Source organism: Cherax quadricarinatus, chromosome 83 (genome assembly GCF_038502225.1).
Source record: "Cherax quadricarinatus isolate ZL_2023a chromosome 83, ASM3850222v1, whole genome shotgun sequence".
NCBI lineage: Eukaryota > Metazoa > Arthropoda > Malacostraca > Decapoda > Parastacidae > Cherax > Cherax quadricarinatus.
The window spans coordinates 7569391-7595316 of record NC_091374.1 but is presented as its reverse complement, the minus strand read 5'-3'; the positions used below and the strand labels follow the sequence as shown (position 1 = coordinate 7595316).

Below are 25926 nucleotides of genomic sequence, written 5' to 3'. Positions count from 1 at the left end.
CTGCCTGCCTGCTACACTCCCTGCCTCCATGCTGCACTCCCTGCCTCCATGCTGCACTCTCTGCCTCCATGCTGCACTCCCTACCTCCATGCTGCACTCCCTACCTCCATGCTGCACTCCCTGCCTCCATGCTGCACTCCCTGCCTCCATGCTGCACTCCCTGCCTCCATGCTGCACTCCCTGCCTCCATGCTGCACTCCCTGCCTCCATGCTGCACTCCCTGCCTCCATGCTGCACTCCCTGCCTCCATGCTGCACTCCCTGCCTCCATGCTGCACTCCCTGCCTCCATGCTGCACTCCCTGCCTCCATGCTGCACTTCCTGCATGCCTGCTACACTCCCTGCTTGCCTGCTACAATTCCCTGCCTGTCTGCTACACTCCCTGCCTGTCTGCTACACTCCCTGCCTGCCTGCTGCACTCCCTGCCTCCATGCTGCACTCCCTGCCTCCATGCTGCACTCCCTGCCTCCATGCTGCACTCCCTACCTCCATGCTGCACTCCCTACCTCCATGCTGCACTCCCTGCATGCCTGCTACACTCCCTGCTTGCCTGCTACACTCCCTGCATGCCTGCTACACTCCCTGCATGCCTGCTACAATTCCCTGCCTGTCTGCTACACTCCCTGCCTGTCTGCTACACTCCCTGCCTGTCTGCTACACTCCCTGCCTGTCTGCTACACTCCCTGCCTGCCTGCTACACTCCCTGCCTGCCTGCTACACTCCCTGCCTGCCTGCTACACTCCCTGCCTGCCTGCTACACTCCCTGCATGCCTGCTACACTCCCTGCATGCCTGCTACAATTCCCTGCCTGCCTGCTACACTCCCTGCCTGTCTGCTACACTCCCTGCCCGCCTGCCTGCTACACTCCCTACCCGCCTGCCTGCTACACTCCCTGCCCGCCTGCCTGCTACACTCCCTGCCCGCCTGCCTGCTACACTCCCTGCCCGCCTGCCTGCTACACTCCCTGCCTCCATGCTACACTTCCTGCCTGCCTGCTACACTTCCTGCCTGCCTGCTACACACTCTGCATTCCTGCTACACTCCCTGCTCATGGTGGCTTATTTCACAGTCACACTTAATAAACAAGCCACATCAACTTCCTTGATTTGTTCTTTCTTTGCCAGGATAGGAGTGAATGTTGATTTGTTTTTTGCCATACATCCCATGGTGACTTATTTCACAGTCACACTTAATAAAAAAAAAACACCAAAAACAATTGACTTTTATTAAATGTTTAGATGAATGAGCGGAGTATATGCTCACTCGCCAACAGACAAAGGGAGGCTGACTCACCTAAGCGCGGCATCCTGGGGTGATCATCTAATACGGCCAATATACGAGGCAACAGCCGAAATACAGAGCAAACTTTCCACGGAAAACCCAGCCTAAATACGAATTGGCCGATAAATGCAGTGGCCGAAAAACGAGGTTCCACTATAAAATAAAATCTCACATGCTACTGCTGTACCCTGACCAGGTCATAAGAGTGGATCAGGAGAACTTCCTGTATGGATCTGCAAATGATCCATATTAAAAGTCTAATCCATTTATTATCTAACTTATATTGGTTCCTATATACCAGAATGGACTGTCCATAAACTACAGTGGTTTTTACAACTTGGTCATGGTTTAGTGGTAGCATGAGAGACTGCAATCTTTGAACCCTATTCAAATCTTCTATGTACTTTTAAGAAATTTTAGTCCTTAACTGTAAGTTACTGAAAACTTCCAAGTCACAGACAAGAGATGGGGAATCATCTGGGCCATACCAACATATGTGAGTATTATGGGACAGCTGGCAATCTGCAGTTATGACTATGCAATTGATATATAAAAGGGCACAGTATGTCAATGCATTCTAATTATATCTGCATGTGCAGTAGTAGCATACAGATTTAGGGACAAGATAAAAGTCCTGTACACAAATTCTTATGACATAAAATAAGGAAAAATTAGTTTGAAGGGTGAAAGATGACAACCCACATATAGTAGTAACAACAGACTAATGTTACCTGATGCATTATCCTTGTAAAGATATCCCACAATGAGAGAGCAGGTGCAATGGTACGAGAGGAATAAAGGTTTGGGAAGCTTCAAGAATAAAAAAGAATAAAGATTTTAATTCTTTGTAAAGGTTACAAAGTGTATTACAATTTTGGTTTGCTAAGTACAAAGAAAGCCACTATCATGCCGGGGCATTTTGGGCAGACTAATCCTAGTATGTACATAATAACTACTTAAATCTAGACAAGATAAGAGTGGTTAACTTTTATTAAAATCTTTATTTAATCTTAATACTAATGACAGGCAGTCAAGGTGGAGGTTTATAAGAATAATAATCTTGAAGTTGCATATAATAAAACCAATATTACAATTAATGGTTCAGGCAGTAATATTTCATGGACTGGCAGATGTTTAATAGACTAGAGGTCATATAATATAATAACTGATCAGAAGTTGTTTTGGTTGGTATTCAAATTCAAAGTTTATTCTCTATAAGGATTACAATGCTGAGTTTACAGAAATTTGGTTATTGTGTGGTTTACATGTAGTAAAATAGTGATTACAGAGTGTACCACTAGAACGCTTAGCATGGCTAGGCATTTCGGGCAGACTTAGTTTTATTCTTAATTGTAAAATATTACAAATTATGAGGTAAGTTGGTATTATGGCTAAGTGACTAAATACTAGTTTGTGAGTTTAGCAATGTAAATGCTTTTGTTTTGGCACAGTACATAGTTTCAGTATGGTTAGTACTGAGAGATAAGATGATTTTTAAGCAAAATCCTAAATTTATATGTAGTTAGGGGATCCTTTACCGGTTCAGGTAGTGAATTCCAGATCTTTGGGCCCTTTATGTGCATTGCATTTTTGCATAGTGTGAGATTGACATGAGGGATGTCGAAGAGTGCTTTATGTCTTGTATTGTGACTGCGTTCTGTTGTAGCTATCAAGGAGAAGTGGATGCTTTATACTGGAGTTCTGTATATGTAGTAGGCACAATAATATGAGTGTATGTCTCATATATTTAGCAAGTTCAGGTTTTTGAAGCACAAAACTATACAGGATAGAAAAAATACTAGTGAAACAAGAGTTACATACATTTATAACCACCACAGATGAGGCAGCCCTGAATGCAAATAGGCTGGGTGTAAAGATAGTAAATGTAGTGACAGAACCTCAGTTACCACAGCATTGAGCCTATAAGGATGTGGACAGGTAATGGTCTATTACCTCTACATCCTCTTAGGATCATAATATTCATTTAGCCAGAATCTGATATTGGTGAAATGGACTGCAATCTCCTCATGGAACCAATAATCACTGTATTCAGGCATTCAGTTCCCTCCACAACATAAAACTACTTTTTCAAATAGCAAGAGATATCGAATTCAGAAGACAACATACAAAAATGAACATAACAGAATTCATACTAATGGTATACAATAGTGACCATCACCTTCCAAGGCTGATGTACAGTTCATGCCAAAACTACTACTACTACTACTACTACTACAGGTCGACCATCACTAATCCAGCAATCAGTTATCTGGCTCTATCAGTAATCTGGCACTAATTTCGGCTAGCATAATTTCAAATTTCATCGTTATAGTGACTCGTATCATTATACCAACTCAAATTTCATCATTATACTGACTTGGATATTGTGCAGATTGTTGTAAATCCACAGCAACAAGCTAGTGGAGGAAAAAGCAGTGATGAAAATGAGGAAGATGTAGCAGTCTCTCAATTGATAGGTTAATTAAGTGTATTCTAATCAAACCACTCTGTAATCCGGCAAGCCCACTAATCTGGCACACTACAGGTCCCAACGATGCCGGATTAGTCATGGCCAACCTGTATCTAGTGTTACATTTCCCTGTATTTGACTGAAGCAGTCTGTTGTGTAGCTTATTCTTCAATAGAATTACAGTGAAACCCCGGATTTCGGCCATAATCTGTTCCAGGTCGGCCTAAATATAAAAAGGCCGAAAACCAAAGTAATATTTCCCACAAAAATTAATCTAAATACTACAATTAATCCATTCCAGATACCCAAAAATATTAACAAAAAATACATTTTTTAAAGATTAACTATAGTTTTATTTCAGAAAACAATGAGAAATAAATATACTGTAAAGTACAAATTTTAATGATAAATGAACATTACATACTTTTATTGAAGGTGAGGAGGGGAGAGGGAGTTGGGGTTATTGTTTGGAAGGGGAATCCCCCTCCATAAGGACTTCAAGTATCAAGTCCCTATCTGGAGTTACTTCCCTTCTTTGTCTTTTACTGGCACTAGGACCAACTTGAGAGTCACTGCACCCCTGTCGCACAAAATAACTGTCCAGAGGTCTGTTTCTGGTGTGTCTATGTTTCTTTAATTGACATCAGGGTATCTGACAGGCACAAGTGTGTCAAAGTGAGAGAGCGAGAAATAGAGAACCCTTCCCACAAAAACAAAAAATCAGTCAGCAGTTATTCTGTTTATGATATATGTGAAAAACATACCTGATAAGATTATCATAGACCACTACCCTACCTTCCTCCTGACAAACATTAGTAAACCACCACTTGAATACAACAAAGTCTCATTTAGACTCCATGACGAGGCCTCAGTAAGGAAGTTCACAGCTGACCTAGAGACTGTTGACTGGCCTACAGAATTCTCCAAGGCCAATGGTATTGATGACTGGACAGACATTTTTCTTAACAAATTACTTAGACTATACAACAAACATTGTCCTATAAAAACAAAACAGATCACAAACAAACGGCTTGGTTGCCCATGGCTAACCAGCACCATTCTGAAATCCATTGACAAGAAACACCAATATGAAAAGCAATATAGACAAGGCTTAATACACAAAGATATTCTTAAACACTATTCATCAGCTCTCACCAAAGTAATAAAGAAAGCCAAACAACTATACTACTCCAGTAGATTCACAGACACTAGAGGAGATATAAAAAAGACCTGGAAAACACACTCAGATTCTAGGGACCCACAAACTGAGAAAAACCAAGAATATTGTCCTAACTAAACCTAATGAAACGCCACTACATCCCACTGACACAGCTAACAAGATAAACGACTTCTTAACCATAGGATCTAATCTCGCCAGTAAAATCCCACATACCAATGCCCATGCCGGGGACTACCTAGATGGGAATTTCCCTAATTCCTTCTATCTTGCACCAACTGAGCCCACGGAAGTCACCGAGATTATAAAGTCACTTAAAAATAACTCGGGGAATCTGTCTCATGTCCCACCATTACTGTACAAGCGAGCGGCCCATTCGCATGCTATTTCATTACACTTTAACAAGTCACTAGAGACTAGCACCTTCCCGAAACTACTCAAGATGGCAAGGGTTACACCAATACATAAAGGTGGTGACCCTACAGACTTAAACAACTATAGGCCAATATCTAACTTACCATTGCTATCCAAAATCTTTGAGAAACTCGTGCACAGGAGACTGTATTCATTTATAACGGCTCAAAACATACTCAACCCCTGTCAATTTGGATTCAGGAAAAATAAAAGCACTAATGATGCAATCATAAAAATGCTAGATCTGCTTTACACAGCATTGGAAAATAAGGAATATCCACTAGGAATTTTTATTGACCTAAGAAAAGCTTTTGACACAGTAGACCACGACATCCTACTCCACAAACTTGATCATTACGGTATAAGAGGCCATGCGCTTGCTTATTTCAAATCTTACATTACTAATAGGTATCAGTATGTCACCATTAAAGACACAGCATCAGCAACACGGCCACTTGATACTGGAGTTCCGCAGGGAAGTGTCCTTGGTCCCCTGCTCTTCTTCATATACATCAATGACCTTCCAAACGTATCCCAACACCTGAAACCCATTCTCTTTGCTGACGACACGACTTATGTCATCTCTCACCCACTGGAAAATAAGTCAGGAACATCCACACTTACTACTGTGCAATCTACATCTACAGGGCCTTAAACTCTAATATCAACCTTGACCTAAAACGTTTTCTTGATAGTTGTGACAGAACCCACAGGCATAACACCAGACACAAACATCTCTACGACATTCCCCGTGTCCGACTAAACCTTTACAAAAATTCAATGTATGTCAAAGGCCCTAAAATCTGGAATACCCTACCTGAGAACTCTCGAACTGCAGACACATTCATCACCTTCAAAACAACGCCTCAAGGAAGGCTCCTTGACGCTGGTGAGGGGCTCTTGATCTAGGGAATTGGATCTGTGCTCCAGTTCCCTGAATTAAGCCTGAATGCCTTCCATCCCCCCATAGGCGCTGTATTATCCTACGGGTTTAGTGCTTCCCCCTTGATTATAATAATAATAATAATTCAAAACTACCATTAGAAAACATCTTATCTCCCTGATACACCCCGTCAACTAACTACACGAATACCACCTGGTGGTACCACTTACACTCACTCACTCATTTGACCATAAACAGAAATATTAATCTCAGTCTTAAAATAATGAATCCTGTGATACTCCAGTACTGAAACTATGTACTGTGCCAAAACAAAAGCATTCACATTGCTAAACTCACAAACTAGTATTTAGTCACTTAGCCATAATACCAGCTTACCTCATATTTTGTAATATTTTACAATTAAGAATAAAACTAAGTATGCCCGAAATGCCTAGCCATGCTAAGCGTTCTAGTGGTACACTCTGTAATCACAATTTTACTACATGTAAACCACACAATAACCAAATTTCTGTAAACTCAGCATTGTAATCCTTATAGAGAATAAACTTTGAATTTGAATTTGAATTTGAATATAAGCAAGATACACCATTTTCACAATTTTAACATTAGCACCATACCCAGGGTGAAACCCTGCCACAACTCTAAGTGCCCTCAGCCTTTCTTTGTATTACCTGGAGAGAGTTCCGGGGGTCAACGCCCCCGCGGCCCGGTCTGTGACCAGGCCTCCTGGTGGATCAGAGCCTGATCAACCAGGCTGTTGCTGCTGGCTGCACGCAAACCAACGTACGAGCCACATCCCGGCTGATCAGGAACTGACTTTAGGTGCTTGTCCAGTGCCAGCTTGAAGACTGCCAGGGGTCTGTTGGTAATCCCCCTTTGGCGACAGTCTCGTTACAACAGGTCCAAGTAGTGGGACCTCAAAGCCTAAATACCTATATCTGGTTACATATTCTAGAAGAGACCCATCATGCAACTGGATCTGACGAACTGTGCCTCTCTGTCCAGGAGGTCTCCCCCTCAAGGAAGGTTCCTTGATGTTGGTGAGGGGCTCTTGATTTAGGAAATTGGATCTGTGCTCCAGTTCCCCGAATTAAGCCTGAATGCCTTCCACATCCCCCCCTTCCCCAGGCGCTGTATAATCCTCCGGGTTTAGCGCTTCCCCTTGATGATAATAATAATAATAATCTGTCCAGGAGGACGCCTGTTGAGTATGTTTTATCAGTAGAGATTATCAATCCCAGGTCCTGACACGAGGCTAGTACATGGTTAAGGATGTTTTGGGTGTTGGAAAATCCGGTGGTGTGAATCATTATATCATCAGCAAAATTAATCATATAATAATGGGGCTGGCTAGGCATAGCATTAAGGCATTAATTAGAATACTGAATAGAGTAGGACTGAGCACACCTCCCCGTGGGGTTCCTAATTCAAAGTCTTTAGTTATACTTCTATGTCCCTGGAACAACACAGAAGACTCTGTTGGTTAGGTAGCTTTTAATCCAGCGAAAAAGCCATCCTCCAACATCCATTCTGGCATGTTCACTAAGTCACTTTGACTTTTTTGGGTTATCCTAAGTTCTCTACACACATGCTTTTATGTATGATAATCTATGTAACTGATTTGTGTATACCTGAATAAATTTACTTACACACTAGAAAGGCGTAGAATTAGGGGGGGGGGTTATGACCGAGGTGTATATATGGAAAGTAGGAATAATGGGAATGTAAATAACGTGCTAAAAAATATGACAGGACTCGGTACAATGGTTTCAAGTTGGAAAAATTTAGATTCAGAAAGGATATAGATAAGCACTGGCTTAGAAACAGTTGTGCATGAGTGGAACAAACTCCCGAGTAGCGTCATTGAAGCTAAAACGTTGTGTAGTTTTAAAAAACATACGTTAGACAAATACATAAGTGGGTGTCAGACCTGACTAGCTTGAGCCAGTAGGTAGACTTGGACTTGCCTAGCATGAACCAGTAAAACACAGACACTTATGCAATAATTTGTCATATGAACCAGTAGGCCTGCTCATTGCTTATGTTCTTAAAATAACAATCTGTCCAAGGAGTAGCCGCTATAATTTACGACTACTACTCGGCGCAACTCTGGCATTAATTTACACTTTAAAATGCAGACAACGGGACAAGTATAATTATAGTAGATAAAATAAACTCTTTGTCTAATAAACATACAGTTGCAATAAATTTACAGTTCATTATGCTACAGTTTAGATACAATTACAACACAAATACAATTTTAAACAACTGAATGTTGAAAGAAAACAGTGGTCTACTATTATGGGGATAAACACTTGTTTTAACATAAGAAAGGAGGAACACTGGAGTAGGCCTAGCAATAGAAGCAGCACACTTCTACTGCTGCTTGCTGTAATTGTTATATAACATTAGTTGAGGTTGTTATTTGTATCAGGAGCCACAGTGACTGGCTTGACCCGGCTTACTCAACCTTCCTACCAAACCCAATGCTTTATAACCCCCCTACGGATTTAATATTTCCCCTCATTATTATTATTATTATTATTATTATTATTATTATTATTATTATTATTATTATATGAATAAAACATTCTTACTGTATTACCTTCATATATTTTATTCATGTTTATCATAGAAAATGAATCGCATCAGCTGATTTTACAGACAATCTCCGATAAATCGAGCCTCGTTTTTTTTTTTAAATGTTCAATCCGCTAGAAATTCTCTACGAGCCACAGTTTCATTAATTTAATAGCTAATAACCCAAACACTCGTTATCATTATAGAAAAATTGCTACAAAAGCAGTACCAGTTGCGAAATTATTTATAAAGGTAAATGTGATGATCGGAGGAAAGAGATATGGAAGATTTCGTTCATTGTGAGAGTGAGTGATAGTGAGTGAGAGAAGCGGTGTGTCACACTCATCTCTCTCACTCTGGTTCCTGGTATTCTAAGGTACCTGTCTCAGGCACCTGTCCTCTTATATTCATCTACTGGCAATAAGTAAGAAAGCTTGATTCTACTTAAACTCACTACAGTTTTTATACACTGCTGCTGCTGTTAAGTTTGTGCGGTATTAAGAACATTACAACACTGCTCCTCTCTCACCCAGATTCAACTCAGGATAACCGAAGTAGAATAGTGTGATTTAATTACATGTTACAGTAGTTTTTCCTGCTCATATGAGGTGAGGTAGTGAGTAGGAAGCTGCAAGGTGTGTGAAGACGGTGGGTAGTGATGAAGGGTTCAACAGTTGGAGATAAAAGGTATAAAATACAGACAAGATGGAAAATTAGTCAAATGCGGTAGAATGTGATTCATTATTAACTACGTTTCGCCCACACAGTGGGCTTCATTAAGTCACAAACAGTTCTATCTGGGTAAATAGTACATGAGCATATATAGGGTGGAGAGTCAAGTGGAAAATTTTGGGGAGGTTGAATTTGCAGGTCTGTCTCAAATTCAACCTTCCCAACATTCTGCACCTGACTCCACCCTATATATACTCGTGTACTCTTCCTCACATACATCAGTTTGTGACTAGATAAAGCCCATTTTGTGGGCGAAACGTGGTCAATAAAAGATCACATTATATTGCATTTGTGTTCACTTTTCCAACTCAGCAGTTACTGGTGTTACTCATTGATCAATGCTGTGAAGCTCCCTTCCTCCATCTCAGTGCTTCTTTAAGCTAGCAGTGGTATTTTGTAGCCTCTGGGGGATTTTCAGTTCCCTACTGAAGCCTTGGACCCACCCTGTGGCTTCCTCAGTCATCTTTAACTTACAATATCTTTGTTTTTGGGGTGTCTGCAGTGAGGATAATCATGATTACGTGGGTGACTGCTAGTCTCATGATGACTATAGTTTTGGGCTGTAATAAAAATTACTCTAGTTTTCTATTGATTTAATAAAATTTGTAATTGTTTACTATCTAGTCATTATACCACTTTTAAGATAATCTATTAATTATAATTATTTGCCCTTTTTATGCCACTATTAAATAAAAATATTAATGCTTTGTAGGATAATATGGCTATAGTTATGACTGCTACTCGACAGAACTTAAGATTATTTTATATATTATAATACATTCAACCAATATAGACCACAGAATAAGTGTTTTGTTGAGATTTTTTTATTCTGGAAGATGTTAGCCAAAAACAATGTATTTTTGTTTTGCAGCATGTCTGAGTCAGTGTTTAATGTCAGTTTGTTACACACCTGGCTGAATGGTCTCGGACCAGGCCACGGGGCAGCCCGGTCTAAGACCAGGTTCTGTGGTGGACCAGGGTCTGATCAACCAGGCTGTTACTGTTGGCCGCACGCAAACTGACCTACGAACTACAGCCTGGCTGGTCAGATACTGACTTTAGGCGACTGTCCAGCACCTTCTTGAAGACAGCCAGGGGTCTATTGGTAATCCCCCTTATATATGCTGGGAGGCACTTAAACAGTCTTGGGCCTCTGACACATTAAAGATTACTGTGAGCATTGAGAGAGATTGATATAATAAAAAATTACAGTGCTGTAGAATAATTGTATAAATAATATGTACATGTTTAGATTGCACACAAAACATTACTCTGCACAGTGAATTTTTTTTAATTTAGGTTAGCCAGCACAAAGTAATACAGTATGTATTCAGAAATTATCACATTACATACTGCAAATAAAAATTTATACAGTGGAACCTCGGTGCTCGAACTTAATTCATTCCAGAAGGCTGTTCGAGTGCCAATCTGTTCAAGTATTGAACAGTTTCTTTTCGACCAATTTTCTCTTTGGCTGGCTGTTATCACTAATCTTTGTAGGCCCCATGGTGACCTTTTTATATAATATAAAAAACACCAAAAAATGTGAAGAAACACGAAATAGTTTACAGCGAAGTTCTGGTAGGTTGTGTTTGGTTGAGTTTCGAGCTTTGTTCGAGTAGGGAACTCTTGGATTTATTATTATTATAATAAAAAAGAAGCGCTAAGCCACAAGGGCTATACAGCGCTGCAGGGTAGGAAAGGAAGCGAGGGTATTGGATGGCAGAAGGGAGGAGGGATGATCAGTAGGTTACAGAAAACAGCGGGGCAGGGGATAGCACGGGGGTAGAGGGTAGCAAGAGATTGAAGTAGAAAGGGCTGAAGGTATCAGAATTTGTGAAGTAAGTCAGTTGTTGTCAAAAAGTCAATGAGAGAGTATGGATGAAAGGTGGGTCCATCAGTGAGAAGGGAAGGTAAAGAGAGAGCAGCGGAGCGAAGACGATGACGGAGGTAAATTCTGCGTGCTCGTTGGTAAAGTGGACAGTCCAACAGAATGTGGCTGACTGATAATGGAGCTTGGCAATTCTCACAGAGAGGAGCAGGGCGCCTCTCCATGAGATATCCATGAGTAAGACGAGTATGGCCAATGCGAAGACGGGAGAGAGTCTCCCAACCTCGACACTGGTGATAAGAAGATGGCCAGTAACCTCTACTCGGTTTAATAGATTGAAGTTTGTTGCCGAGCATAGTAGACCAACGTTGTTGCCAACGGGTGTGAAGGTGGGAAGATATTGCAGCAAAATAGTCCGTAAATGGAATACCTCTACATGAAACTGGTAGGTCATGTACTGCTGACCGCGCAGCAGTGTCTGCCTGTTCATTACCCTGTACATCAACATGACCAGGGACCCAACAAAAAACAATATCTTTATGCTTGGTAAAGATGCGGCGTAGCCAAAGTTGGATAAGGAGGACTAAGGGGTGAGGTGTATCAAATTTCTGTATAGCCTGTAAAGCACTAAGGGAGTCTGAGACAACCACAAATGATGACACAGGCATAGATGCAATACGGATAAGTGCTGCAAGGATGGCATACAATTCAGCAGTAAAAATACTAGCCGAAGATAGTAAATGCCCTCGTACAACGCTGTCCGGAAACACTGCTGCGAATCCTACGCCATCAGAAGACTTAGAGCCATCTGTATACACACCAATGGCATGAGTATTATTATTATTATTATTATTATTATTATTATTATTATAATCAAAAAGAAGCACTAAGCCACAAGGGCTATACAGCGCTGCAGGGTAGGGAAGGAAGCGAGGGTATTGGATGGCAGAAGGGAGGAGGGATGATCAGTAGGTTACAGAAAACAGTGGGGCAGGGGATAGTACGGGGTTAGAGGGTAACAAGAGATTGAAGTAGAAAGGGCTGAAGGTATCAGAATTTGTGAAGTCAGTCAGTTGTTGTCAAAAAGTCAATGAGAGAGTCTGGATGAAAGGTGGGTCCATCAGCGAGAAGGGAAGGTAAAGAGAGAGCAGCAGAGCGAAGACGACGATGGAGGTAAATTCTGCGTGCTCGTTGATAAAGTGGGCAGTCCAACAGAATGTGGCTGACTGATAATGGAACTTGGCAATTCTCACAGAGAGGAGCAGGGCGCCTCTCCATGAGATATCCATGAGTAAGACGAGTATGGCCAATGCGAAGACGGGAGAGAGTAGTCTCCCAACCTCGACACTGGTGATAAGAAGACGGCCAGTAACCTATACTCGGTTTAATAGATTGAAGTTTGTTGCCGAGCATAGTAGACCAACGTTGTTGCCAACGGGTGTGAAGTTGGGAAGATATTGCAGCAAAATAGTCCGTAAATGGAATACCTCTACATGAAACTGGTAGGTCATGTACTGCTGACCGCGCAGCAGTGTCTGCCTGTTCATTGCCCTGTACGTCAACATGACCAGGGACCCAACAAAAAACAATATCTTTATGCTTGGTAAAGATGCGGCATAGCCAAAGTTTCATACGGAGGACTAACGGGTGAGGTGTATCAAATTTCTGTATAGCCTGTAAAGCACTAAGGGAGTCTGAGACAACCACAAATGATGACACAGGCATAGATGCAATACGGATAAGTGCTGTAAGGATGGCATACAATTCAGCAGTAAAAATACTAGCCAAAGATAGTAAATGCCCTTGTACGATGCTGTCCGGAAACACTGCTGCGAATCCTACGCCGTCAGAAGACTTAGAGCCATCTGTGTACACAGCAATGGCATGAGAATCAGAGTGAAAGTGGTCAAGAAAAAGAGAGCGGGAAGCGACCGTAGACAGTTGGGCTTTCGAGCAAGGGAGAGAGAAAGAACAGACTCGAACAGCTGGAACTTCCCAGGGGGGTAGGGAAAAGTGAGATGCTACATGTACATAGAAAGGTGGTAATTGAAGAGAAGACAAGAGCGAATGAAGGCGAAGAGAGAAGGGACGGAGTAAACAGGGGCGGCGAACAAATAAAGAATGTCTACTAATATCAGTGACCATTCTATAAATGGAAGGATTGCGGAGATCATGAGAGCGTACATAGTAGAGAAGGCAATGGGCATCACAGCGATCGGATAAGGATGGAACGTTCGCTTCTGCATAGAGGCTCTCGACAGGGGAAGAGCGAAAAGCACCAAGGCATAAACGTAATCCTTGGTGATGAATGGGGTTAAGGCTAGAGAGAGTAGCAGGAGATGACGCTGAATAGATCTGGTCACCATAATCAAGTTTCAATAAGATAAGGGTGGAATGTAGGCGGAGGGTTCGACGATCAGCTCCCCATGAAAGATGAGCAAGGGTTTTAAGAAGGTTCAGCCGGCAAGTTGCCTTCAGAGAGGTAATGTGAGGTTTCCAGGATAACCTACGATCACAGGGATTCAGGGATACGGGAGCCATAGAGGTACAAAGGATGATCGGAGATGACAGAGCGTCTAGTGAAAGTAATTTGGTGGGTTTTAGTGCTGGAAAATTTAAACCCACATGTGGTGGCCCAATTGGAAACACGGTCGACTGCATGCTGGAGAGAAACTGTAATAAGGTGACAGTCAGCGCCTGCACAGGCTATAGCGAAGTCATCAACATAGAGTGATGACCAAATATTTGATGGAAGACTAGAGGCCAAATCATTAATAGCAAGGAGAAAAAGTGTTGTGCTCAAAACACATCCCTGGGGGACACCTTCAGCTTGGATAAAGTCCGGGGAGAGCACATTATTAACCCGAACACGGAAATGCCTGTCAGTTAAAAAGTTCTTAAGGAAGGATGGTAGATTGCCTCGAAGGCCTAAGGAGTGGGCTTGGGCTAAAATATTATACCTCCAAGTTGTGTCATATGCCTTCTCAAGGTCAAAAAATATGACAATAACTGAGTGGTTATTCGCAAAGGCATTACGAACATACGTATCCAAGCGTAGTAAGGGGTCTATGGTAGAACGTCCCTTACAAAAGCCATATTGACAAGTGGAGAGACTGTTGTGTGTCTCTAAATACCACACTAAACATCTATTTACTAGGCGTTCCATCGCTTTGCAAACTGCACTGGTAAGAGCAATGGGATGATAGTGGGAGGTTTCATGTCCCGTAGTGCCTGGTTTGCGGAAAGGGAGAACAATGGCGGATTTCCACAGCTGTGGAAGAACTCCTTGTGACCAAATGAGATTGTAAAGGCGTAATAGGACTGCAAGGGCTGACTGGTGTAAATGTTGTAGCATACGAATATGAATGTCGTCGGGCCCAGCTGCCGATGATCGGCAAGCTGAGAGTGTTGCCTCCAGTTCTTGAAGTGTAAAAGGCACATTATACTGTTCTTCTCTGAGAGAAGAAAAGTCCAAGGGTGCTAACTCTCTGGCAGACTTTGAGGAAAGAAATGAGGGGCATAGAAGGAGTCCCTGAGAAATACGGACCAGATGATTGCCAATTTCATTGGCAACATCTAGTGGGTTTGCTATATCAACACCCACAACCCGCAGAACAGGAGCCGGGCCAGGAGAATATTTACCACTCAGTTTTCGTACTTTTTTCCAGACTGCACTCATAGAGGAAGCAGAGGTGATGGTGGAGACATAATCTCGCCAGCAAGTGCATTTAGCGTCACGGATGACACGGCGAGCGATCGCATGCTTCTGCTTAAAATCAAGAAGTCTCTCTGTGGTTCTATTGTACCGGTACCTGCCCCATGCAACGCGTTTCAAACGTACTGCACGAGCACAAGCAGGAGACCACCAAGGCACGCATTTCTGAGAATGCCTGCCCGAAGTTTGGGGTATACAGTTAGAAGCTGCAGTTAAAACGGAGGACGAGAAGAGGTGTAAAAGCTCATCGATGGAGGACGAAGAAGGAACCTCTCTAAAAACAGTTAGGTGTGAGTAAAGGTTCCAATTTGCCTGATCAAATTACCAGCGTGGGATGCGAAGAGGTGGTGAATATGAAGGGGAAGTAAGAATGATTGGGAAATGATCGCTGTCATGTAAGTCCGGGAGAACAGACCAAGTGAAGTCTAATGCGGCGGAGGAAGAGCAGACTGAGAGATCGATGCAAGAGAGAGTGTGAGTCCGAGGATCAAAATGGGTGCGAGTACCTGTATTTAAAACATGGAGGGGGTGGGTGGCAAGAAAAGCCTCTAACTGAATGCCACGGGAATCACAGTGAGACACCCCCCAGAGGAAATGGTGGGCATTAAAATCGCCAAGTAACAGAATCGGTGGCAGTAATGGTGAAACAAGAAAGGCAATATCCGGAATAGATAATGCCTGAGAAGGAGAGAGATATAAAGAACAGAGCATATACCACCTATGCAAGTGGATACGGGCTGCTGTGTAATGCAGCAAAGTACGAACAAATAGCTGATGGTACGGAATATCAGTGCGTAGAAGAAGGGCACTTTCATTAAAGGTCCCATCAGGAAAAGGATCTGAAGAATACAATAAATTATAGCCTGAGATGGGAGAGATAACAGCAGAGTGTAATTTTGGTTCCTGTAAGCAAACACCAACAGGGGAAAACTGGGAGAGTAACATCTGAAGCTCACCCCGATTACCCCTGAGGCCGCGTATATTCCACTGTAAATAGGCCATGATTGGCAATGATAAAGATACCTGAAATCCGCAGGTAAGGGTTCCTACGGACTAGAGGGGTTAGAAAAGTCCACATGCAGAGGCAGTGGAAAACGTTCAAGCAGCGAAGGAATGGTGCGCTGTGAAGAAAGGAGTTGCGCAGATGGAGCAGAGGAGAGAGAAGGAACGGAGGGTGGATCAGTGTCCACTGATGGTTTGGTCTCTGCAATATATTCAGAGATTGCTTCAAGTGTTTCGGAATTCAGAGACGTCGTATGGGAGACAATATTGGAAATGGTAGGGAGAGGATGAGTAAAGATTGGAACTGTAATGGACTGTACCAAGGTAGGGGGGGGCGAAAGGGTGGAGGGAACTGGAGAAGCGTGGAAGGGGACAGAAGAGGCAGAAACCTGGGAGGTGGCAGAAGAGGAAGAAACTTGGGAGGGAACAGGGGAGGAAGGTACAGTATGAGGAGGAGGGTGAACCTCTACACTTGTAACAGAGCCAGTGAGAGGGGAAGAACCAGGTACAGAGACAGGGAAGGTAAAATGAGGAGGTGGAAGATGGGTAGGAGGTGTTAACGGACCTTTTTTTGACTTTTGAGAAGTAGAGGGACGATTAGGAGGAGGTGTCATACGAGATCTCGTCGCTACTGAGGCTTGTGAGGGAGAACACGAAGCGAGATCAGACTGAGGCGTTGAAGTAGGGACGTCTGAGCCTAGGACAGCAAAAGAATTAGATACAGGAGTGACTATGGGAGAGGTAACCACAGAGGTGGTTGCAGAAGATGGGATCCCAGAAGTGGGGGGACGTTTTGAAACACGGGAATAAGAAACACGAGGTAGTCTCCCTTGGAGGCGGAGATGAGAAACTGCCATGGCATAAGGGAGACCTTTTGCCTCTTTGAGATAACGGATTTCCCGCTCGTTTAAGTAGACTTGACAACGGCGAGAGTACGAAGGGTGAGCCTCATGACAATTAAGGCAAGAGGGAGGTCGATTGCAAGATGTATTAGAATGGTCATCGGCACCACAGACCGGGCATTCGGCAATAGATCTGCAATATTTCGCTGGATGGCCAAATCGCCAGCAATTTCTACACTGTTGCGGTGTAGGGATCACCTTTCGAACTTGTAACCGATGTCCTGCTACATAAACTGAGGATGGGAGTTCACGGCTGTCAAAAGTTAAATGAGCCACATTGCTAGGTATCATCTCCGTTGCGGGCAGGAGGATTGGGAGATCTTGGAGTTCCAGCTGTTCAAGAATGTCAGTGTCACATGTCTGGAAATTTTGTTGAACTATGGTATGAGGCAGAATGATGGTACCACTACAAGAATTGAGGGAATGATGTTTTTCAATAGTGACAGGAACAGTATCGATATGGGAAAGACGAGAAAGCTCATGAGCCTGGGTAGCATTCTGTACGGTGATGATGCGCGTACCGCTCTTAAGAGCATGAAAAGAAATATCTTTACCAACATGGCGTAGGAGTGCCTTGCCAATACTGTGGTCAGAAAGATAGGCAATAGAGGAAGTCGGTCGTAAAGTGAAGAATTTAGTCCATTGTGCAGTCTGAAACTGAGTGTGGAAAGGTAGTGAAGGACGTGTCGATCTTTTCTGAGAAGAACGAGAAGGTGGAGAAGTATCATCAGCAGGTAATTGTCGTTGGCGTTTAGGCGTGGGACTAGAGTTGGTCTGACGTGGAACGGGTCGGCGATTCGAAAATTGCTGCACCGTAGAGGGAGAGGCCGGAAGCATAGTCAGAGGAGAGCGAAGGTCAGATAAATCGATGGAGTCAGTCGAGGCCTCAGTACCTGAAGCGGGTGAGGAAACAGCACCGGCAAGAGGTACAGAGGCATGAGGAGTGTCCGAAGAGTGGTCCAAAGACGAGGCAGGGTCAGAACGGGGTGCGGTATCAAGAAGGGGCCCGGGGGCAGCAGGTTCATGGACTAGGGCTGCCATGGTTAGGTTACTTCTTTCTTTTTGTTTTTAAGAAAAAAAGAAAGAAGAAAATAAAAATAAAAAAAAATAATAAAAAAAAGGGGGGACTGGGGAGGGATAGTTCCTAGGAGGAATGAAAGGGCCAGAAATCTCCCTCCGCGTCCAAGAGGACCTCAGCACCGCAAGTAGTGCAGATGCAGCATGGAACCCGTGCCATACCCTACCCATCATGCCAGTAAACCGGCAATCCGGGATAGCAACCTCAGATCTGCCGAGCTACCTCGGTGGACAAAAGAGAGGGTGGCCGGAAATCCGCCACAAAGCATACCTCCTTCGGCCACCACCCCTGGAATCCAAAAGGTGGCTTCCAGAGATACACCCGTCGCCCGAGAGACACCCAAAGCCACCCTCCGGGATACCGGAGAGGGATCGGGACATCCCCAGGCAATCCAGATTCCACGGCAAACTATGCCACCGCCAAGAACCTCAACGGAATGGGATGGACCCCGGTACCCTTTCCCCTACCTAGGAACTAGCGTGCCTATGGAAAAAAAAAAAAAAATCCCAAAGGCCAAAAGGGAGGGATGGGGAGGAAGAGGAGGAAAGGAAAAAGGGGAGGATGGGATAGGGAACGGGGGATTGGGGGGTAATTAGGTTCGGTCTGAGGAAGGAGACCGGCAGGTCTAATTCCTCAGACCAAGAGCCTCTTCACCACGCCAAGGAGCCCCCCTTGAAGAGGGGGAACTCTTGGAGTACCGAGGTTCTGCTGTATATAACACTGATTTATGATGACTATCTACATACAATACAGTACTCTGAAATTCCTCCACTGTAAGCCAACTGAGCCAGTGACTTGGTTGGCAATGGCTCTTGCCTCACACACTGAGTGTCTGGGTCAATCCCCAGCATGGGTGGAAATATTGAGCAAGTTTCCTTACAACTGCTGTTTCTGTTCACCTAGCAGTAAGTAGGTACCTGGGTGTTAGTCTGCTATTGTGGGTCACATCCTCGATGACACACTAACTTTCTTGGGTTATCCTGGGCATTTAACCCTCTGGGTAAAAAATTTGGACAAATATCTTCATTCTTAATTTCTCAGTAAGACTTAGTTATATTGGGTATCTCTCATTTATCTCATTTAATTATAAGCATATATCATTGGACTATCCTTGGTGGTGCATTTACATCCTGCTCAGTTCTAATCTTTTGCAAACTCCCCCTACAGTATTCTGTTTTTGGAGATGCTTGTTATGCTCTTTCATTGCTGGCTACAATATGCTAGTTTATTTATTTATTTGAACATGATACAGAGAAGTACAAAAGAATACAGTTAAATGCAGCATGCCAAAGCCACTTGAATGCACAGCATTACAGGCAGGCTTAAAATTAACTTAAGATTAACTAAGCAATGAAGTATTCAGTGGTAAAACATTATTGTAAACAGATAACAATTAAACACAAATGAGTATTACAAAAACAGGTCGTATGGTTGCTTGCATTGCTGTACAATCAGTATTTATTTATTTATTTATTTAATTTGAACATAATACAGAGAAGTACAAGAAATACAATTTTTAAAGTGCAACATGCCAAAGCCCCTTGTATGCAGAGCATTATGGGCAGTTTAAAATTAACTTAAGATTAACTAAGCAATGATATATTCAGTGGTACAAAAATTATTGTAAAACAGATAACAAAGACAGGTCATATGGTCATTTACTGTGTTGCTGTGTAATCAGTAGAATGGAGTATTCTGTTAGGTAATGAAGTTAAATAGTAACAAAGTTTGATTGGGTCACAGGTTGACATTTATGAGATACAATAATGGAGTGATGAACACCAGCTACCTGTCTCCCTTTCTCTCCAACTGTGTGACCTTCATATGACTGAGGAGTTAGTGACTCTGGTTGGGTGTGTTTTTCTGCCCAGGTTTTGGGCAGGAATGTCTGTGATTTTCTGGCCAGATTTGGGTAATGCAGTATTTTCTACTTGGATTTTGGGAGTAAGGTTCTGTTGTAGCTCTTAAACCCCCATTATATGTAGCTAGTACATAGAATTTATAGTGTTTTATATTTTATATTGCATGTGATCAAAATACAAACATACAAGTGTTACACATGATCACTAAACCAAGTATAATTTTTTGTTATAATCTTTTCTTAACAAATTTAGTTTGCAAATACGTACATACAGTGGTACCTCGAGTTAAGAGCTAATTCTTTCCAGAAGGCTGTTCGAGTGCCGATACCGAACGAATTTGTTCCCATAAAGAATAATGTAAATTAGATTATTCCATTTCGGACCCCCAAAAATACACTTACAAAAGCACTTACAAAAATACACTGAATAACTATTCGAGTTGGGAGCTGTTTGAAACTCAAGGTACCACTGTACTACGCAATTTATTTAGAGGTTTAAAAATTTATTCATCCTTTATAACTAAATGAAAGGGAAGCAAAACTATTCCACTATATGACTTTGTGGCCAGTTAAATGTTTTCAACTTTTTCTGGTCTTCTCATTCTGTCTCATAAAAACCTAAGATGACAAGTGAATAAATAAAATAAATAATACAATTTCCACAAGATACTGTATGTTTTTTAACAAGACTGGATGACATTTAGTAGTACTCATGGAAAGCTCCTGGTTATGCAGAGCATTTCAGACAAGCTTAAGGCTACAATTAATTTTTACAGACAAGTAATTGCATTTTTCTTAATAAACCAGATGTAGACCAAATGAAATGCAAACTTTGCCAGATGAACTATTGTCACACCTTGCGTCATTATGTACCGGAATGCAATAAAAGTGTATTCAGAGACAACTCACTCAGAAATGTTCAAAGTATTTTATCCATAGTGGTATATTATAAACAATTCTAGAAAAATACCCTGCCCTTGCTTACTGTAAATAAAGCTAATAGCTGCATTAATAACTCATTGCAATTGTGATCATGTGTAGAAGAGTGAATGGTTCATTATCTTTGTAACTTGTTCAGCTATCAAAACTTTGTGGCCCAGTCCCTGGACCCCTTATGTACCTCTGTAATCTTTTTGACTACCTCCCACAGGATGGGTATGGGGTGCATTATAGATATTAAACTAAAACTTCTTAATAGTGCCTATTCTTGTAATAGAGGTTTCCTCTTACTGAATGTATGTAGTTCACTTTATGTGAATTTGATATTATGTGGTGTCATTCTCATTTGTAATCTCATATATGCATTATACATTCCCCATTTACTATTAGTGCAAGTCACAATAAATATTAAAATTTTTCAAGTGGAAATAAGTGTTGAGAACATGATTAAGCTTAATACAGCTGTCATGGGCCTTGAATGCATCAAGTGCATAAAGCAAGGGACACCTATATTTCTCTTTTAATGTAGGATGCCTTGGCTGAGATCTGTGGGGATGATACCTGATAGCATGTATATGTATTTATGTGTGTATGGAGGCAAAGAAGGGAATGTATGAAAGTATAGTAGTACCAATACTCTTATATGGGTGTGAAGCTTGGGCTCTAAATGCTGCAACAAGGTGGCAGTTGGAGGCAGTGGAGATGTCCTGTCTAAGGGCAATTTGTGGTGTGAATATTATGCAGAAAATTCGGAGTGTGGAAATTAGGAGAAGGTGTGGAGTTAACAAAAGTATTAGTCAGAGGGCTGAAGAGGGGTTATTGAAGTGATTTGGTCATTTAGAGAGAACGGATCAAAGTAGAATGACATGGAGAGCGTATAAATCTGTAGGGGAAGGAAGGCGGGGTAGGGGTCGTCCTTGAAAAGGTTGGAGGGAGGGGGTAAAGGAGGTTTTGCAGGCGAGGGGCTTGGATTTCCAGCAAGCCTGCGTGAGCGTGTTAGATAGGAGTGGAGACGAATGGTATTTGGGACCTGACGAGCTGTTGGAGTGTGAGCAGGGAAGGGAATCAGGGAAACCGGTTATTTTTATATAGCCGAACTTGAGTCCTGGAAATGGGAAGTACAATGCCTGCACTCTGAAGGAGGGGTTCAGGATATTGGCAGTTTGGAGGGAAATGTTGTGTATCTTTATATGTACATGTATATGCTTCTAAACTGTTGTATTCTGGGCACCTCTGCAAAAATAGTGATTGTGTGTGAGGTGAAAGTGTTGAATGATGAAAGCATTTTCTTTTTGGGTCACCCTGCCTTGGTGGGAGACGGCGAACTTGTAAAAAAAAAAATATATATACAGTGGACCCCCGCTTAACGATCACCTCCAAATGCGACCAATTATGTAAGTGTATTTATGTAAGTGCGTTTGTACGTGTATGTTTGGGGGTCTGAAATGGATTAATCTACTTCACAATATTCCTTATGGGAAAAAATTCGGTCAGTACTGGCACCTGATTATACTACTGGAATGAAAAAAGTTTGTTAACCGGGGGTCCACTGTATGTATGTATGTATGTATGTATGTATGTATGTATGTATGTATGTATGTATGTATGTATATATATATATATATATATATATATATATATATATATATATATATATATATATATATATATATATATATATATATATATATATATATATATATATATATATATATATATATATATATATATATATATATTTATTTATTTATTTTCAACAAGTCGGCCGTCTCCCACCGAGGCAGGGTGACCCAAAAAAGAAAGAAAATCCCCAAAAAGAAAATACTTTCATCATTCAACACTTTCACCACACTCGCACATTATCACTGTTTTTGCAGAGGTGCTCAGAAATACAACAGTTTAGAAGCATACACATATAAAGATACACAACATATCCCTCCAAACTGCCAATATCCCAAACCCCTCCTTTAAAGTGCAGGCATTGTACTTCCCATTTCCAGGACTCAAGTCCGACTATATGAAAATAACCGGTTTCCCTGAATCCCTTCACTAAATATTACCCTGCTCACACTCCAACAGATCGTCATGTCCCAAGTACCATTCGTCTCCATTCACTCCTATCTAACACGCTCACGCACGCTTGCTGGAAGTCCAAGCCCCTTGCCCACAAAACCTCCTTTACCCCCTCTCTCCAACCCTTTCGAGGACGACCCCTACCCCGCCTTCCTTCCCCTATAGATTTATATGCTTTCCATGTCATTCTACTTTGATGCATTCTCTCTAAATGACCAAACCACCTCAACAACCCTTCTTCTGCCCTCTGACTAATACTTTTATTAACTCCACACCTTTTCCTAATTTCCACACTCCGAATTTTCTGCATAATATATACACAACACATTGCCCTCTAAATAACCAAACCACCTCAACAACCCCTCTTCTGCCCTCTGACTAATACTTTTATTAACTCCACACCTTCTCCTAATTTCCACACTCCGAATTTTCTGCATAATATTTACACCACACATTGCCCTTAGACAGGACATCTCCACTGCCTCCAACCGTCTCCTCGCTGCTGCATTTACCACCCAAGCTTCACATCCATAGATAACGTTTTTTGACTCCACATATACCTCAACGCACCACTCACCTTTTTTCCCTCATCAATTCTATGATTAACCTCATCCTTCATAAATCCATCTGCCGACACATCAACTCCCAAGTATCTGAAAACATCCACTTTTTCACTTCTTCCATATATAATATAATTATAATCATATATAATTACAAAAAATCAGAGATACAAATTTTGTGGGTAAAAGTTTACTATTGCACAAAGTCCAACAATTACAATTAAAGCCAGTTACATATTTAACATTAAAAACATTCTTTCTCCATTGCACACCACCTACTTGTGGTGCAGCATTATATTAGTGAAGTATTTCAAAATATCACTCCTTTTCTGCTGCTTTCCCTACAAGTGTATATACAGATGTATATGAATGAGATGTGCAATACCTAGAAGGTTTTACATCGACTAGTGTCTTTTTTTTTTTTCAAGTCAATAGAGATTATGTAATGGAGACAGCAGAGGATGAGGTAATCAGTTTCTCAGCTTTAACAGGTGTTCAATCCCTTAATATTGATAAAACTAAAACAGATGCCTTGAGACTGAGCCAGGAGAGGTGCAGCAATTGAAAACATCACAGGTGTGTGAGACCCACTAATGGAAGTAGGCCATGCCCAAGAACTAAACACCTCCTGTCAATGCTGAGGGACTGATTACCTCATCTTCCATGTCTCCAGTATATAATATTTGCACTGAACTGAAAAAGTCACTGGTTGGCAAAATGTCTTAATAAAGATACCCAGGTGTTGCACATGTGTTTTATTCATTCTTGGCATTGAATACCATTAATGTAAAGATATTTGGCAGACACAACAAAGCCATGAAATCCTGGTACTGTACAGAAGATAAGTTGTACTAAACAATCTCATTTGGATTCAGATAACCCCCTCCCCTCCCATTAATCATTTACATCAGGCTTTCACTATATATTTTTTGTGATACTTTTCATTGTTATTGTTCTTTAATACCAGTATTCTTTCAGGTATTTCTTCGTATTAATTTTATTACTAGCCCACTGACGATGGAAAGCAATGGCAACAATGCAGGCTTCAACATGGAAACCATACGTAGTGCAAATGGTGACAAAAGGCAAGACCAGGTCAGTTCGTAGGTTTGTGTTAGGAAAGTATTACACATTTCAAAGGGTCACTTAATTGCCAGAAAGTTATAAATACTGTATAAACTTTATACACCTATGCACTATATACGTAGTCTGTACATATAACAAAAAGATTAGGTGATGAAAGATTGGGTATCAGATTGGAGGGAGAGAGTATGGAGGAGGTGAATGTATTCAGATATTTGGGAGTGGACGTGTCAGCGGATGGGTCTATGAAAGATGAGGTGAATCATAGAATTGATGAGGGGAAAAGGGTGAGCAGTGCACTTAGGAGTCTGTGGAAACAAAGAACTTTGTCCTTGGAGGCAAAGAGGGGAATGTATGAGAGTATAGTTTTACCAACGCTCTTATATGGGTGTGAAGCATGGGTGATGAATGTTGCAGCGAGGAGAAGGCTGGAGGCAGTGGAGATGTCATGTCTGAGGGCAATGTGTGGTGTGAATATAATGCAGAGAATTCGTAGTTTGGAAGTTAGGAGGTGCGGGATTACCAAAACTGTTGTCCAGAGGGCTGAGGAAGGGTTGTTGAGGTGGTTCGGACATGTAGAGAGAATGGAGCGAAACAGAATGACTTCAAGAGTGTATCAGTCTGTAGTGGAAGGAAGGTGGGGTAGGGGTTGGCCTAGGAAAGGTTGGAGGGAGGGGGTAAAGGAGGTTTTGTGTTCGAGGGGCTTGGACTTCCAGCAGGCATGCGTGAGCATGTTTGATAGGAGTGAATGGAGACAAATGGTTTTTAATACTTGACGTGCTGTTGGAGTGTGAGCAAAGTAACATTTATGAAGGGATTCAGGGAAACCGGCAGGCCGGACTTGAGTCCTGGAGATGGGAAGTACAGTGCCTACACTCTGAAGGAGGGGTGTTAATGTTGCAGTTTAAAAACTGTAGTGTAAAGCACCATTCTGGCAAGACAGTGATGGAGTGAATGATGGTGAAAGTTTTTCTTTTTTGGGCCACCCTGCCTTGGTGGGAATCGGCCAGTGTGTTAATAAAAATAATAATAAAAATAAAAAACATATACTCTATATATTATATGCTCTATATAAATACTGTACAAATACAGCCTCTCCTCACTTAATGACAGAGTTCTGTTCCTAAGCCCACGTTGGTAAATGAATTCGTCGCTAAGCAAGGAGTATACTACAGTGTATAATGGTAGTGGGTTTGTGTCGTCTGTCTTTGATATTGTTTTAATGTCACCTTTGTACCATTTATAACATTTCTGCTATATTTTTAAATCTTTATACAGTAGTGCACTGTATATAGTAATAAACAGAGTAGAGGAAATCAGCTCTA

General features: G+C 41.9%; 1 protein-coding gene and 1 long non-coding RNA gene across 8 annotated transcripts in view; one reads left to right on the top strand and one right to left on the bottom strand.

Moving 5' to 3' along the window:
* Positions 1-25926, bottom strand: part of LOC128702208 (uncharacterized) — a 126715-nt gene that overhangs the window by 46165 nt on the left and 54624 nt on the right. Inside the window, exon 1 of one of the 4 annotated variants that reach the window (XR_008409056.2) lies at positions 5446-5667. The exons of the other annotated variants lie outside the window; for them this stretch is intronic. This is a non-coding gene — a long non-coding RNA (uncharacterized lncRNA). Of the gene's footprint in view, positions 1-5445; positions 5668-25926 lie in introns of those variants that run through there. 4 annotated transcript variants of the gene reach the window in all.
* qm (geranylgeranyl pyrophosphate synthase quemao) overlaps positions 8925-25926 on the top strand; it is a 43785-nt gene continuing 26783 nt past the window's right edge. The window contains exons 1-2 of one of the 4 annotated variants that reach the window (XM_053796339.2): positions 8925-9077; positions 24497-24613. In XM_053796339.2, coding sequence (XP_053652314.1) covers positions 24536-24613 — 78 coding nt within the window. In that variant the 5' untranslated portion in view covers positions 8925-9077; positions 24497-24535. The other 3 variants (XM_053796338.2, XM_053796340.2, XM_070102793.1) reach the window with 3 other exon arrangements.